Below are 16,607 nucleotides of genomic sequence, written 5' to 3' on the forward strand. Positions count from 1 at the left end.
TTCTAGAGTAAATAGATTATTTAACAGCCGGATAATCTTTAAATATTCAGGTGAACAGCAAAGCTGGACGACTGGGCAACCTGTCAGATGAATATGATGTTCTGGAGGAAATTGGAAGAGGAACCTACAGCGTCTGTAAAAGATGTATTCACAGGAATTTTCTCAAAAAATCCGTGATTAAAAAAAATTTGCTTTCTTTGTATTTAGTAGTTGGATGCGTGTTAGTGTCCAGTAAAATTTTAAAAATGGCTTTACGGTATGACAACGATTTAAGTGGCTCTTCTAAAAGATTAGCCTACCTTGAGGCTGGGAGAGTTTAGTTTAAAAATGGTCGTCAAAGGAGGTGTAAAAAGTGGTTATATAATATCCTTCCAAAAACATTTGGTGCCAAAGATACCAAAATTTTCAAAATATATTATATTTCACCCTTCCTATCCATATCTTATATTTACCCCTAAACTTTTTTGAGACGGGCGTTTTTTGAGATGACCCTAGGTGGCACCCCTTCTCCAAAAAAAAAAACTTTGCATAAATAGTATAAATAAAATCATAATTTTGTCGTGGAATTATTTTGAGCAAAACTATTGTTATAGAGCAACAAAATTGGAGTATGCTGTTAAAATCATTGATAAGGTAATTAAATGCAATATTTCATTTTAGATCCTTAAAGCTTTAAAATTAACCTACTATAAAACCGTAGCGTGCACAGGAATTAGCCACAAGGTGCGTTTCTTTTAGGGGTAAAAAAAAATTTCTTTTTGATGTGGGTAATTTTTTCTGTTCTGGACCTTATCTTATATTAGATTATGTCCCCTACTTGATTACCTCATGTAAACATAAAAACATTCCTTGATATTTTGTAAAGATCAGTGTAGCTGTTTACAAGACTTTAGAGCCTATGAAAAAAAGACAGACATACATCTGATTACTTTAGTATATTTAATGGATGTAGAATATACGTGGATATTATTACAGGAGAAAATTTTCGGCAATGCCCCTCGCTTTTATTGGTTGGGCCGTTTATCCAGTAGGAGGTTAATGAATGGAAAGATCGATATTTTAGCCCGCTACAGAGGTCACTTATTTATAAAACATGAAAATCTGGTGCAAGATCCAATTATTAATATATCCAATTTATATTTGATAAAGATTCCATTTGAACTTTGTTTAGTCGAAGAGAGATTGTGAGGAGGAGATGTCCATCCTACTCCGCTATGGCCAACACCCTAATATTATCAGTTTAAGGTACGTTGCGTTCTTTTCAAAAATTTTACCTGCGGTTTCTCTCAAAGGACCGAGCACGGAAAATACAGCTCTTTCTTAGTTTGAAATAAAATACCAATATGAAATTTTAGATTTCTGTAATGTTGTCTCCATTTCTGATTAAAACTATATAAGTTAAGGAATAGTTATCCATTGCATCCTATCGAAGGCATATTTTCCCTGATATTAAAATGATTTATTATAAGATTAAGAACAGTTTTCTTAGCCTCGAGGAGCCGGAGACTTGGGTTAACAAGAACCTATTGTTTTTAAGATTTATTTTAATGTTTGTGGGAAATTTTCTGTTATACAATGCTATACATAAATATCAGTGTGGCTAAGATCTGGTTCTAATTCAGCCATATTGGATCAAAATAGAAACTATATGGTTTGTTACTTAAGTTTGAATTGAAATTTATTTTTATTTTTAGGGATATGTTTGAGGATGATCAGCACAAATATTTGGTATTTGAATTGATGAAGGGTGGAGAACTGTTTGATAAAATTACCAGGCACAGTTTATTTTAAAATCCACAAAGTGTCAAGTTTAGTCGTTACAAGAATATTTTGAAAAATATCCAACGATTAGGTACAACTTAAATTCAAGAATAGATGAAAAAAGATACAAAGAGTATAATTTAAATTCAAGAACAAGGGTAAAAATATACAAAGATTAAATTCAAGAATAAGTGTAGAAATATACAAAGAGTATAACTTAAACTTAAGAATAAGTATACAAAGATACAAAGAGCATAATTTAAATTCAAGTATAATAGTAAAAGGATACAATGAGCATAACTTAGATTCAAATAATAAGATCAGTCTTGAAAAAACTTGTTGATTTCTTTAAGACTGCAATAAACTACCTACACAATATCGTTAGGTTTCAATTATAAATGTAAGAAATGCCGTACGATACGTGATTTAATGATAATCCTATTTTTCTTAATAACACGACTCTTTACATGGTGTTCATAAACTGTGTGTACAGACAAAAGATGTTTGGAGAGCGGGAGGCCAGGGCTGTCATGGATAAGCTTGTCTCTGTTGTTAAGTACCTGCATCAGGTAACACATGATTTGTAACCCGTTCTGCAAGGAAAGAAGTTGAGGGGAGAGGGGCATTGGACTAAAAACTGGACTGGTTCCCAACGTTTTATAGAAATCCTCACATTCAATATCTTTATTAAAACTTTTATTAAATATTTATTGGTTGGGAAAAACTGTCAATGAACAAACTGTTCCACAAATAATTTTTTACTATGAGGAATTAATTCGAAAGTTAAAATATCATATGGTACCTAGTAACATAAAATGAAAACTTTATGTTCGGGCAATAAAAGTTATTAAATTCTTATATAAAAGTGACAGTATGTCTGTCTGTAGCTGAAGTATCGCTAATAACAAATTACTTTTTCATTCAAAACCAAAGATAAACAAGAGGATTCGACTTTTTCTCCTCCCTTTTAACCCAACAGCGTTAGAGGCCTTTAAGAGCGCAAAGATTTATTTAAAAATTCAACAATACCAGAATATTTTTATATTTAGAACGGTGTCGTGCACCGTGACCTGAAACCGTCGAACGTGCTGTACGCGGATGATTCCGGTAATCCAGAGACAATCCGGATCTGTGATTTCGGGTTTGCGAAGCAGCTGCGCGCAGATAACGGCATGCTTATGACCCCCTGCTACACCGCCAACTATGTGGCCCCAGAGGTCCTGAAGAAACAGGTGATTTTTTGAGTTTCTCTTATCTGTAGATAATGTTATTTCTATTTATTTTTTTGTCTGAAGCTTAAGATTTCGTTAGGTACAGAACTGATCAGTTTCTTCTCATGGGTCCAGGAATGGTTTTAGACACTTTTATCTTAAGATTTAGTCCTTGGGTTACTTTTAGGCTATTTTTCTATCCCCTTCTTATCCGGTTGAAGAAATGAGTCCCTAATTGCTAGGGGTGCAACCGCTAGCAGAACATACAGTAATAGATATGATTGATTACAAAATACGAATCGTGATTAAATTGATTGACTTCATTTGTTTTAGTGACTTTTTATATTAGGGCTATGATGCTGCGTGCGATGTTTGGAGTCTTGGAGTCATTCTGTACACAATGTTGGCCGGTCAAACTCCCTTTGCCACTGGACCTGAGGTTAGTTGTTTTTTCACGCCCCAACAGTCAACCAGCCCATTGAATGCACCAACTGTCTCTGAAAGTGTTGAATGTGCACGGCAATTAGTGGGGCCAAGTCATTTTAAACTTGAGTTGACATACAGTAGTATAAATTATTTTTACTGTCTCTAGTATAACACTAAGATCTCTGGAATTCACTTAATGTGAAAAATACGGATTTCCTGTTAACTACCTATTGGCTATTGCAATGATATATTGGGATAAGGATATTTGACTGTTTCACATTCTCATCACTTTACACGACACAATAATAATATTATATAAAGTAGTAAGCGTTTTTGTCTGTCCCGAAGGATCTTGCTAATTGCTGAACTAATATTTTTCTCCTTTACAGTGAATCTTCTTATAGGTCCTGGGAAGGTTTTAAACTATTTTTAATCCCCCCCCCCCGAAAAAAATATTTTTTTACTGTTTTAAAACTCAAATTTAAAATGGGATGAGGTCGACTTTTCCTCCTCCTAGCTTAAGTGCCCCTAGAGGCTTCTAGGGGGCGTAGCCGCTAGTAATATTAAAAAGAACAACAAGGAAGTAGGGGACATTGGCTATTTTATTACCTTAGTCCCTAAAGAATTTTTTAATTCGTTGGCTTAACAACTCTGGGGACTTTTGTTGAATTTTGATTGGTTGGTTCATCAAGTTGAGTGTACAAATGTTTCAACTATTCAACAAAATCTACAGAAGGGGTAATTTTGTATATCATCATCGGTGATTTTCATCAATTTATCGGCCATTTTCTTATCACTTTATCCCTGAGATCCCTGAGAACAACAAAGATTGTATTTAGGACACACCTGATGAGATCCTTAACAGAATTGGTCAAGGAAAATACAATGTTAACACTGGAAATTGGATCACAGTTTCTCAGGTTTGTGTGTGCACTTTTGTTTTTGGCACAATAAATAAAAAAAAGTGACTCATGATTTATAAGGAAGGTGGGAGGGGGGAGTGTTTATTTGAACCATGTTGTTGTCAGTAAGTTCCGAATTTATGTATGAAAATTTCAGAACATAATATAATTGTTGTTTTTTTGTAGGAGGCTAAAGATTTGGTGCGCAGCATGCTCGAGTTGGATCCTGCCAGAAGAATTACAGCAGCTCAGGTTGATTACATTTCCACTAGAATTCATGACTATTTTGTCTATCTTATTCTACAAAATAAAAAACAAGGATGACAACATCCATAAAAGCGAAGCACTGAAACGGTAGGACAAACGGACATTAACACTTGTATAGTGTTAGAACTTAATTATCATAATATAAATTTATAAGAGTCAAAGCAAAATTGTAAGTAAATTTGTTGTAAAACTGCTTGATACAGGATAATTTTTATGGACATACTTACATTTTTAGGACTTGATTATAGAGTTGCTTCGCTTATTTGTTGTCCCAGGAATCAATATATCAAAAATCAGATCAATCCGATGATTTGATCACATATAAATTTGTTGTTAAAAAAGTAAAAAAATCAACATGTTTTAAATGGACGTACGGACATTTTGGTAATGATTATAGAGTTGCTACGCTTTCTAAATCGTACCTAACTACTAAAGGAATCACCATGCAAAATTTGATATCGATAGCAGGGTTTCGGATCCGGATCTGGATCCGGATCCGCAAGGATCCGCATATTTTTGGGTCCAAGGATCCGGATCCGCAAAAAAATGCGGATCCGGATCCTCGGACTCAAAAAAATGCGGAAAAAATGGAAAAATCTACCTAAATTTATATAAAATCTCAGACATTCTCTTGATGAGAGCCAATCTTTAAGGTTTAGGGTCAGACTTGAAAATTAAAAGTAATTTTGACTTCGAATTAAAGAATAAATATTTTTGAAAAATTTGGTGATTTTATTTTTATTGTCAAGGATCCGGATCCGCATCCGGATCCGCACTGACCCAATTTGGAGGATCCGGATCCGGATCCGCAAAAAATCAATGCGGATCCGAAACCCTGAATTCGATAGGACAATTCTAACATGCCTAAATTAACGGAAAAAGCTATCCGTTACGGACGTACGGACGGACCGACCCTAATTATAGAAAAGCTTCGCTTTTAATAAAATTTAATAAAAACTGTTACCTTTTTATAAACTACTTAAGAGGTTTTGAAGAAAAATGTTAGAGAACTATTGGGCTGATCAATAACTATATTTGATTTAATTTTTATTTTTAGATAATGTCCCATCCATGGTTGACTTCAAGAAACCAGCCAAATACTCATCTTGTTTATCAGGTTATTGTTTTTAAAAAAAAAAGATTATTTTATCATAATAGATTGATACAATATATTATTTGTATTTGAGCTATGATGATTTTTCTTGCTTAAAGAAGAAGTTTACTTAATCTTTTTTGTTCTAGGGTGAAAGAAAATAAATATTTTTGTTTTAGGAATCCCACCTGTTAAAGGGTGCTGTGACCGCCACCTACCAGGCCATTAGAAACCAGAGTCCTAACGTGCCAAAGGTAAAATCGGGGGTTTTCCTCAAACTTTCACCAATAATTTTAGTTTGTGAATTTTTCTGCGAGTTAATTTTTATACTTTTACTTTTGATAAGGATCAATGGGATTATATATTCTTGTTCTTTTACTTAGGTTGGGAGCATTGGAATGTCAGAGTTGGCTCGCCGCAGAAAGAGATCTAAACCAAAAGACAACCCAACTTCAACTCTGGTGTAAAAAGATCCATTTTGGTGGTGCTGGTTGGTTCCTAACAAAATTCTCTACTTCCCTCAAGCACAACATGGTCGCACAGGCAATCATAGTCACAATGCTGCCGTGTTATCAGCAAATCAAATATTTTTGGAACCATCACAAATATAAAACAATCAACTCGACCATATCGTCAATTTTTAAATTGAATGAAATTTTGGTTCTTTGAATGGATACTTTCAAATATTTTTAGCCACTGTTGAGTGGACAAAGATTGTTTAGGTGAGTTAGATAGACACTGGACAGGCAGGCTTGTCAATTATTAGATTTAGGCTAAACATTTCAATTATGAACAACTGCTGTGTTCTAAAATGCTTTAAATCAGAATCGTATTTTCTGGTTCTCCATCCCTGGATTTTAATTTAAATGATTTTATTTTTAAATTGAATCATCACATTAGAAGTAAAATATTTGTCTCTATTGGTCTTATTGTCATTTTTAGTTTTTATTTTATCATTTGTATCATAATGCTGTTTTAAAAACAGTTTTTAATATTGTTTTGGTGTTTCAGTTTTAAATTCTAGTGAAAATTATTTATTATGTATTCTTGATAATATATTATATATATTATACAAATCCTGGTCCCATAAACCAAATTATACTTGTAACATTTAAATTAATTCAGGTAAATTTTAGTTTTCAAAAGACAAAAAAATATTTTTTAGATTACCAAAATAAGAATAATACAAATCTAGTCAAAGTAGAAATTAGATAATAAAGAAAAATTAAGGGGGGGGGGGGAGTTCTGACACATTTGCGTAAACGGTGAGTATAGGCTTTATCTTTGGACTGAGAGGATAGGTTATTGGGGATAAAATCATTCTTATATGATGAATTTCTCTGGAGGCCTATCCAAAAAATCCTAAATCTGGGGGAAATTCATCATATAAGAATGATTTTTTCCCTAATAACTTATCCTCTCAGTCCAAAGATAAAGCCTATACTCACCGTTTACGCAAATGTGTCAGAACTTCCTCTCCCCCTTAATAGAATAAACATAAATAAAATAAGCTACTTATTAAACTAAAGTATTACTTTTATCATAGAGCAATAAATGCTCATTTTAAGTTAATTTTAAGACATCATATTATAAAATAACACCATCTATTATGCTGTAAAAAAAACAGCTGTAATTTAAACTGACTGAATTATTTATTTGTCCTTTTTGTCAAACATTGCCAAAAATAAATTTTCAAGTAGATGTCACTGCTAGTTAATCTAAAGATATTCATATTTCCAGTATGGCGTCAAAACCGATTAATATCCCCTGGATTTTGGTTTTCAGCCATACAGCTTCGTATTACAGACAATTCCCACAAATATTAAAATAAAAATCATAGAATTATTACCAGATTTGTTTTTCCGGACCTTCGGCTCCTCAGAATTAACAACAATTGTATAAATCTTATATTTTGCATTTTGATATCTGCGGAAAACTGTCTATAATACAATGCGATAAATAACCATTATAAATACTTATTTTAATAATATTCTGCTTTCTCTAAACATAACTTTCTTACTCAATGTGTAATAAGATATTTCAATGCAATTTTAATTATCATTTAAGATAGATCTATTTTTATTAACATATGGTTATCATTCTTAAATTAGATAGTTGACTAAGGGGGGGGGGGAAGTTTTGACACATTTGCGTAAACAGGGAGTATAGGCTTTATCTTTGGACTGAGAGTATAGGTTATTAGGGATAAAATCATTCTTATATGTTGAATTTTCCCAAGTTTGAAGATTTTTTGGATAGGCCTCCAGGTTCCGGAGCTCCAGGCCTCCAGGTCCTCTCTGTACAGGTAAAAATGAAAAAAAAAATTTTTTTTTTGAAGAGTTAGAAGTCAACTTATGAAACAAAATATGCGTTTTTTTCTTCAAATATGTGAATAACATTCAAAAATATGCATATTTTGTTTCATAGGTTGACTTCTAACTCTTCAAAAAAAAAATTATTTTTTTAATTTTTACCTGTACAGAGATGACCTGGAGGCCTGGAGCTCCGGAACCTGGAGGCCTATACAAAAAATCTTAAAACTTGGGAAAATTCATCATATAAGAATGATTTTATCCCTAATAACCTATCCTCTCAGTCCAAAGATAAAGCCTATACTCCCTGTTTACGCAAATGTGTCAAAACTTCCCCCCCCTCCTTCATATTTTACATCTTTAATAGTTAACTGGTTTTCTAATTAATTTTGTGATTTTATCTTTGGTGCCAAATAAAAAGCTACTAATCAAAGCTTATTACATAGAAATTTCTCTAATTTTAACTTGAGCATCACAAAAAAACTGCTAATATTTTACATATAATGTATATCATTGATGTTTTAGGATATAATTCTATTGGGGAGGTGGTAGTTTATTTTATCTGCCAGTAGTGCCAAAATTTATTTTGTGTAGAAAGAACATCTATAGTCAACTATAGTTGTGATAAAAACTATTTTTATAGTGTCGCGGAGAGGTTTAGGGTTCGTATTTTCGAGTAGATGTTAAAAATGGCACCTACTGCTGCTATGTGGCGTTATATCGATATTAAGAGAGGAGGGGGGGATGCCTTGGCCTGAAAAGCGGCGAAAATTATTTTTTCTATACACAATGGGACCTACAGACAAAAGTCTTGCAACTAAGTGTTTCTAAAATGGCAAAATAAATTTTGGCACACTTAATAAAAACTACCCTCCCCATCCTTATACTAAAGTAACAGGATGTCTGTGTATCTGTGTGTTTGTACCGAAGGATCTCGCTAACCGCTGAACCGATCGGGTTCTCCTTAACAGGGTAGCTTCTCATAGGTCCCGGGAAGGTTTATAACTATTTTTTTGGGGGGTGGGACACCCCCAACCCCACCCCCAAAATGAAAAATCCCCCCCCCAAAAAAAAAAAAAATTTTAAATTTTTTTTAACTAAAATTAAAAATGAGAGGGGGGGGGCACCCCCCCCCCCCAAAAAAAAAATTTAAAATAAGAAATTGGGTTATTAAATTTGACTCTCTCCTCCTCAAGTGCCCCTAGAGGCCTCTAGGGGCGTAGCCGCTAGTTTAATAAATAATAGGAAGATAATGTATATTTATAATTCATAATTGCTTCTCTAAATGTTGTACAGATAATAATGTAAGTTATGTGCAGTAGCAGTACATAAAAAAATAAATTTAGATTTCAACTACCTAGGTTATATTAAATTTGCTTGATGTTGTGATAATTAACATATTTATATTATTATCGGTGTCTTTTTGTCATTTTATTTATTATCATTAAGTTATTAAAAATATTTTAAAACGTAATGAATATTTTAAGAAATTGATACGTTTCGTCCAAATTCAACAAGTAGCATTACTTTACAAGCTTACTTTTAATTCTAAAAGAGGACTATCCACGAACAAGAGCAAGTGATTCTGAGCACCTTCCAGCATTGATCCTTGGCATTTTTTTAGTGAATATACTAGGTTTATGTTTATTATTTGGTTTATCGACTAAAAAGTTAGGTTTCACCATGGTTTTATATGAAAAAAACTTTGAAATGTTAGGCATAGTTTAGTGCACATTCATCAAATGTTTTGATGAGTTCAAACTGTTGTTTAAAAGCTTTGACACAAAATTATATCATTTTGATTAAAAATGTATGTTTAGAAAAGGGTTGGTAGCTTGTAATATTTAAAACAGTTTAAATAATATACTTTTGCAATTTACAGCATTTGATGCTTTTATTTTATTTTGTCCTTTGAACTCAATAAAGCAGTTGGATGATATTGTATCTAAAAATACTTTACATTTTCATATAAAACCATGGTGAAGCATAACTTTTTAGTCGATAAACTAAATATTTAACATGAACCTAGTATATTCACTAAAAAAATACTATGGATCAATGTTGGAAGGTGCTTTAAATCACTTGCTCATGTTCGTGGAACTGGATAGTCCTCTTTGACATTAATATTTTAGTAAAATCAAAATTTCAGCGATTTATTTTACATCACTAAGGGATATAATGTATTTTTTTAAGGAGTACAAAGTAAAACTAACTGCTTCAATGGCAGTGATACATAGAAATACAAACGGTCTAACAATTTTAAAAAAAAATACCTTGAGTAAGCAATTTGTGGACTTTTTAGTCGCCTAAAGCACAACATGCTGACTGATTTATCTTTTTTATCAATAGAAAAAGTTATATGAAGTTGCCAATTACATTTAGTCGAATGTTTTATGTTTATAAACTTATATGTATTTTAATTTGATGTCGTTCAAGTAAACTTAGATTTAAAATCACCTTTTTTATAGTTTAATTTATAGCAATAATGATGTCACAAAGTATTACAGATAATTTTACCATAGAATCTCAGTTTTCTTGATTGATTGATTGCCAAACTGGTTTATTTATTTTGCATTTGTTCTACAGTCTTTCTTTTTCTATGTAAAATCTTCAAATATTGTGGCAACGTCCATCTTTATTTTGGAAGATTTTTTATTATCATACTGATGTATTTTTATTACTTATTTTGTGATTTTAAGCTTTACATTGTCTCTCTATTTTATATCTTTTTTTGTTTTGAAAAAGTTTATCTCTCTCTCTTGTCGTATTTATTTTTATAATTGTTGTAAAGTGAGAAGTAAAGAAAACACGCTGTTCTTCAATGCATTCAAGACTTTGATATAAAAAAAATAAGGATGGAAGGGGTTGGGATATCCAAACAAAGTGCCCAACATCAAATTAACATATTTTCTTTTTTATAGAAAGTTATTTTTCATTTAATATTACATAAACATGAATGTCATTAACAATAGGATGACTTTCTTTGTCTAATATGGGCTTTTTTGGGGGGGGCATTTCAACATGTCTAAATTGGCATGAGGGACGGCGTGGAAAAAGCAAGAATAAAAATGAACTGAATGTGATTACTGTGCATGAACACCCGTGTTTTGGAATAATTTTTTCAGACAGGCTGCTCCTCGCTGGTAAAATGATGTCTGGCAATGGAGTACAGGAAACTGTTCATAACCTGGCACTGGAAGGTGACCTGGAGGCTGTTTGCAACAAGTAGGTTTTTATGCCTTTTTAAAAAAGAGATTCTTATGATAATAACTTTAACTATATTAGAGCTAGAAGAATAGATTATAATAATATAAAATGTTTTAAGGGTTTGTGTGTCTTTACACGAAAGGATTGTAATCTTATTTTTCATTTAAAAAAAGGAATATGTTTTCATTTAAGCTAATCTACAATCAGGTTAATCCTGTCCGTAATAAATTGCTGTAATCCTTACCTTGGAATCCGAACGTTAATTTTATGCATATTGAATTTTTCGTTTTTTATAGATATAATATTGTCCTATGTAGCAAAAACTTAATTTTTAAAATAGTCTTTCCTTAGACGATAGAAAATGCATTTATATAAGTAACCTTGGAGGTTGTTGAAATATATTTGTACATAGCATTGTCCATGATATGATTAAAATTACTTGACTAAAACTTTTTAAAAAATCCTAGAATCAAGCTGAAACCCGACCTGATCACCTCCACAGATTCTTCTGGAAGAGTTCCCTTGCACTGGGCTGCTTCTAAAGGTAAACCGGTTCTATTTCAATTGACTTGTACCAGCGACACAAGCAAGATCTATGGAGGTTTAAATGGCAGGGAGGGAACATTGGACTGTAAATTTATTATTACACTGTTACTCTGAAATTTTAGACCACGTTATTTTATTTGTTTTGTTAAAAACTATGGGTAATTTGGATTGGCTGGTTCTTAATATAATGAATTTAATGTGTAATTTTGTTCAAATTATCTTATCCCTTCAGATTCAGGTTAACAAGGCTGTTGTGAAGGCATATAAATAAAAAAAATATAAGTAACTTAAGGAAAAATATTACATCCACATGTAAATTCATAAGGTCTCCTAAATAATATTTAAAAAAATTTTGTAGGCCATAAAGAAATGGTATCCTGGTTGTTGTCCCAGCACAAGGACGCAAATCCTGTAGACGATTCCAAGTGGACTCCTTTAATTATTGCTGCCTCTGGCGGTCATACAGAGGTAAGGGATACTTCTATGAAGGGTATTTGATACTAACTAGGAATGATTCCAAGTGAACACCTCTACTTATTGCTGCCTCTGGCGGTCATACAGAGGTAGGAGATAGTTCTATGAAGGGTATTCAATACTAACTATGAGTGATTCCAAGTGAACACCTCTACTTATTGCTGCCTCTGGCGGTCATACAGAGGCATAATTAAATTAATAGTTGACTAGGTATATTGTTTTCATATATATGTGGATGAAATACAAACTTACCCAGTAAAGGATTTTTTTTCCCTATTGGCTTAACTCTTTAACATCAGATGTTAGACTCGCAATAAATGGATCAGAGCTTACTCAATACCTATTATTAACTAACCCTGGCCAGAATATGGCAGTTGTCCTACTTTAATACACCCTGACCAATGAAACCTAACATTAAGGCTTTCTATGTGATAATTTCTGATTGATCGCAAAACAAAATTTTATCTTATATACATCACAAAGATTAAAGACAGTTAAAATATTTATATTTATGATGAAAATATTTCAGGTAGTGCAGTTGCTTCTTGGTGCAGGAGCTGACCCTACGGCTGTCACTGACCAGAAGCGTAGTGCCCTGCTATATGCTGCCAGCAAGAACAGATATGATATTGTTAACCTTCTTCTAGCTGCCAGGTAAGCTGACCCTATTGATGCCACTGACTAGTGGCGTAGCTTAGTGCCTGTATAAGGGAAAAGTAAGGTTATTGAAATAGTTGTGGAAACATATGATCTCTTTTTTTTTTGTTTTTGTTAGTAGAATATTCAGTGTTTTGGTACCTACTAACCCCACTAAAAAAGCTTTTTTTAATACCTTCTAACATTTTACTTTAAAATAAATTTTTTTATGAATACAGGGCGTTTAAAACAACCATTAGGAGTACAAAAAAAATAAGGGGGGGGGGGGGTTTAATGCAACCATCTCGTAATCAGTGATTAAATGGCACTTAGAATTCGAATTTCGATCTGAACTTTTGCATGAGTAATCCTTCGTAGGTCTATTTTCCCTAAATCGAACAAAAAGTTGGAAAAGTAACGGCTAACGGCTGGCGGCTCAGCCGTTTTGCCATTTTTTGGATATCTGTAGTGTAAATTAGTCACGAAACCTATCTTCACATAATACTCTTTTCAACTCCAAAACGCTATCAAACGGTTTTAGACAGTAGCTGTAGGTACTAGAAGTTTTAAAAATGGTTATTGCTATCATTCAACATGAATTAAACCAAAAATATGTTTTAAAAAGTTGATTCCTACGTAATAGATGATGAATTTACCCTGAAAATAGGCAAAAAACGGCTAAACGGCTGAGCCGCCAGCCGTTACTTTTCCAACTTTTTGTTCAATTTAGGGAAAATAGACCTACCAAGGATTACTCATGCAAAAGTTCAGATCGAAATTCAAATTCTAAGTGCCATTTAATCACTGATTACGAGATGGTTGCATTAAAAAACCCCCCCTTATATTTCAATATTCTCTATAAAAATATGCATCGAAATTGTTACAGGTGTTTTTTAATATCTCTGAAAATAACGGCGCATTTTAAAGCATAAATATTTCAAAAGATGCGTATGATGCTTTTTTCTGATAGAATTTTGTGCCTTAAGGTTGGTTTTCAAAAAGGGGGAGGGGGGCGAAAGTGACACTTTTTGAAACCAAAACTAAAAGTCAAAGGAACTCAACTAAAAAAAGTGTTACAGGTCTGACATTTTGCATGGCAGTTGCTTTATAGGGGTACAATATGGAACTGTGAAGAAGCGGCGGCGCAACCGCCGAAAACCGCCGAGAAAAGGCAACAAAAATTACGGCGGGAAACGGCGGTTTTCGGCGGTTGCGCCGCCGTTTCTTCACAGTTCCATATTGTACCCCTATAAAGCAACTGCCATGCAAAATCTCAGACCTGTAACCCTTTTTTTAGTTCAGTTCCTTTGTTGACTCTTAGTTTTGGTTTCAAAAAGTGTCACTTTCGCCCCCCCCCCCCTTTATTCACTTGAAAACAACATCTTAATACGGCCAATACAATTTTCTACCAATCACTCTAAAAATTTCATTTAAAATTCCCTCACTGAAAACAAATATTCAGTTTTTCTTTTTGTATACTTAAGAAACATGACCTTAAAAATTGCTCATGTTCGTAAATCCCCTCCACTCATTTATTCCTATAATCCTTTAATTTGATTGACAGGTTAAGATATAAACTCATAATTTATCCATAATTTGTAATTAAATGCTTAAAAAAAAAATTCAAACTTCAATAACTTTTTTGTCTTTAGAGATTTTATTGTCAAATGAAAAGGAGTTTTTTTCTTTTTACTATAACCTACGTTATTAAAGAAGATTCTTTTACTGCAAATGCATCACAATCAAGAAATGTGAAAAAATGACAAATTGCAGTTTCATAAAAATGCTTTTGTGAGGAGCTAAAAAGCATTTCACCTTTAAAACTCATTAAGGTACTTTTCTTATACCTTTTTCTAAATTAATATTAAAATTCTACGATTTTTTTTATACATAATAGAAGAGTTATTTTAATTTTTCTTGCACAACATTTTTCCCATAAAGCATTTTTGGAAACTATTTTTAGAGATAATGAAAAACAATTTGATGTACTTTTTTACAGAGAATAAGGACATATAATCGTTTTTTTTCTGTATTCCTTCTGGTTGTGTCAGAAAAACGGAAAACGCAGTTTTTCTGAAACACCGTGTATATTATACCTAGCTTAGAACAAAGATGATTCTGCTTAGTTTTAATGAATAATGAAATCTTTTCTAAATTGATATTTTTTGTATTCAGAGTGAATGTAAATGAGCAAGATGTGGTTGGACAAACAGCTCTGCACAGAGCGGCTGGACAAGGACACATGCAATCTGTAACAGCTCTTCTTTCTGCTGATAATTGCCTTGTTGATGTACAGGACAGGTAGGTTAATATTAGCTGTTTTCCAGTTAAGTTAGGTAGGTTTCGTACCTATTGAAAATGCTACATCTTTAATTATAACTAGTACCTAGGTTGCCAGATAATTTACTATACTATCAGGGCTGTATATTCTGCACGAAATTATTTTTTTTTCTTTGCTAAAAAATATTTTTTTCCCCCCTCCCCTAGTTTTTTTTTACCCAGGGAGGGGAAAAAATTAATAATTAATGAAGTAGTCCTTCTCTTCCCTTAATGCAGTCAGTTAGATAAAGTTTTCTTTTATTTTATTAAATACATTACAATTATGGCTCAATTTTCTTTTTTTTCGTTTTTCTTCCACCCCTCACATATTTTTCAGACTTAAGGTTGCAAAATTATTGATTATAATAATATTTAGGTATGGCAACACTGCTCTACATTATGCCTGTGAAGAAGAGAGACTTGAAGTAGCCAGATTGCTTATCAAAGCCGGGGCCAATACTGAAGTTCAGGAACAAACAATAACTAATTTGATTATAATACGCCTTGGCTTTTCTTGTCTTTTATGCTTCTTTTACTGTATTTATTTTACTTTTCTGTTCCAATTTTGTCCTTTATAAATGTATCTCTCAACGTGTATCATAGTTTTAAAAAGTCAAAATAATGAGGCAAATTTTTATTTTATTTCTAAATTCCAAAATTATACCTAAATCCTTACCAAATATGATTATTGTTTATTATTAAACAGAACCGCGAGGAGAAGACGCCAATTCAGCTTTGTGGACCAGGATTTGCCAAATCTCTGGCCAATTAGAATGTGTCACGTGATTACAGTACATTTTTTCTGGCCTCTTATTGGTGGAAATAAAAGCAGCAATATTATTGAATCTCAGGCTGTGCTTTAAATAAGAATGTTTTTACAATTTTTATACTATTTATGTAATATCAATCAAATGCTCATGTAAAATCCAACGAAAATTTTAATAAGTATTAAGTGTATAATTAACTACTAAGTATAATTAAAACATATTCTCTTAAACCTATTCTCTTAAACCTATTTTAAGTTTCTTTTGCTATTAATTAAATATTTGTTCTAATTCAGTTTACGTTTTCATTTATTTAACCAGTATTTATTTATTTAGTTTTATGACAATCAGTAACTTGTGTCCAACCGTATGACTCATGATTAATGATTATTTATAAAGGGAGGGAGGAGACATTGGAATGTAAAGTACACTGGTACCCAAAGTTTTTTAACAACTTTTCTTTTTACTTTGTATTTCTATTATTAAATTTTGATAGGTTGGTTCTAAACTAATAATGTCCTAATAATTTTAGTGTTCAGAAAGGGTTATTTTGTTAATCATCATTTGGTATGTATATCACTTAATCGTCCATTGTCTTGTCCTTTACGACCCCTTTTATTTATATGTAGTTTGAGCTTATTTATATGAAATAAACTTTTATAAATTTTAGCATTATTATTTATTTTTAA

The 16,607-nt window shown here is 32.3% G+C and overlaps 2 protein-coding genes across 17 annotated transcripts in view; both read left to right on the top strand.

The window, feature by feature from the left end:
- Positions 1–11,098, top strand: part of S6kII (Ribosomal protein S6 kinase II) — a 28,296-nt gene extending 17,198 nt beyond the window's left edge. Inside the window, exons 17-31 of one of the 15 annotated variants that reach the window (XM_080148031.1) lie at positions 51–152; positions 592–633; positions 1,172–1,245; positions 1,695–1,775; positions 2,255–2,330; positions 2,811–2,993; positions 3,322–3,411; positions 4,238–4,318; positions 4,487–4,552; positions 5,625–5,684; positions 5,840–5,914; positions 6,044–6,785; positions 9,319–10,220; positions 10,322–10,407; positions 10,495–11,098. In XM_080148031.1, the coding sequence (XP_080004157.1) occupies positions 51–152; positions 592–633; positions 1,172–1,245; positions 1,695–1,775; positions 2,255–2,330; positions 2,811–2,993; positions 3,322–3,411; positions 4,238–4,318; positions 4,487–4,552; positions 5,625–5,684; positions 5,840–5,914; positions 6,044–6,127 (1,014 nt within the window). In that variant the 3' untranslated portion in view covers positions 6,128–6,785; positions 9,319–10,220; positions 10,322–10,407; positions 10,495–11,098. Of the gene's footprint in view, positions 1–50; positions 153–591; positions 634–1,171; positions 1,246–1,694; positions 1,776–2,254; positions 2,331–2,810; positions 2,994–3,321; positions 3,412–4,237; positions 4,319–4,486; positions 4,553–5,624; positions 5,685–5,839; positions 5,915–6,043; positions 6,786–9,318 lie in introns of all 15 variants that reach the window. The other 14 variants (XM_080148029.1, XM_080148032.1, XM_080148027.1 and 11 more) reach the window with 14 other exon arrangements.
- Positions 10,965–16,587, top strand: LOC145306093 (uncharacterized). Of its 2 annotated transcripts, XR_013874886.1 has the most exons (8): positions 10,965–11,197; positions 11,647–11,723; positions 12,084–12,193; positions 12,729–12,853; positions 15,011–15,136; positions 15,531–15,621; positions 15,858–16,073; positions 16,255–16,587. XR_013874886.1 is itself a non-coding variant. In XM_080148038.1 (7 exons), exons 1-7 carry the CDS (start codon positions 11,121–11,123, stop codon positions 15,924–15,926), a joined length of 675 nt encoding a protein of 224 aa, XP_080004164.1. In that variant the 5' UTR covers positions 11,060–11,120; the 3' UTR covers positions 15,927–16,115. The 2 variants fall into 2 exon arrangements, 1 of the variants encoding a protein (XP_080004164.1); XM_080148038.1 differs by lacking the exon at positions 16,255–16,587 and having other exon boundaries at positions 11,060–11,197; positions 15,858–16,115.
- Positions 16,588–16,607: the final 20 nt, after the last annotated feature.

This window comes from Acartia tonsa, chromosome 14 (assembly GCF_053477335.1).
Source record: "Acartia tonsa isolate MP-2025a chromosome 14, ASM5347733v1, whole genome shotgun sequence".
Classification (NCBI taxonomy): Eukaryota; Metazoa; Arthropoda; class Copepoda; order Calanoida; family Acartiidae; genus Acartia; species Acartia tonsa.

Bases quoted from the DNA above. Each gene is read 5' to 3' on its own strand.
- LOC145306093 (XM_080148038.1), top strand. From the start codon at position 11,121: ATGATGTCTGGCAATGGAGTACAGGAAACTGTTCATAACCTGGCACTG. The intron at 11,198-11,646 runs GTAGGTTTTTAT...AAAAAATCCTAG, and splicing joins CTGGAGGCTGTTTGCAACAA to AATCAAGCTGAAACCCGACC. The intron at 11,724-12,083 runs GTAAACCGGTTC...AAAATTTTGTAG, and splicing joins GCACTGGGCTGCTTCTAAAG to GCCATAAAGAAATGGTATCC.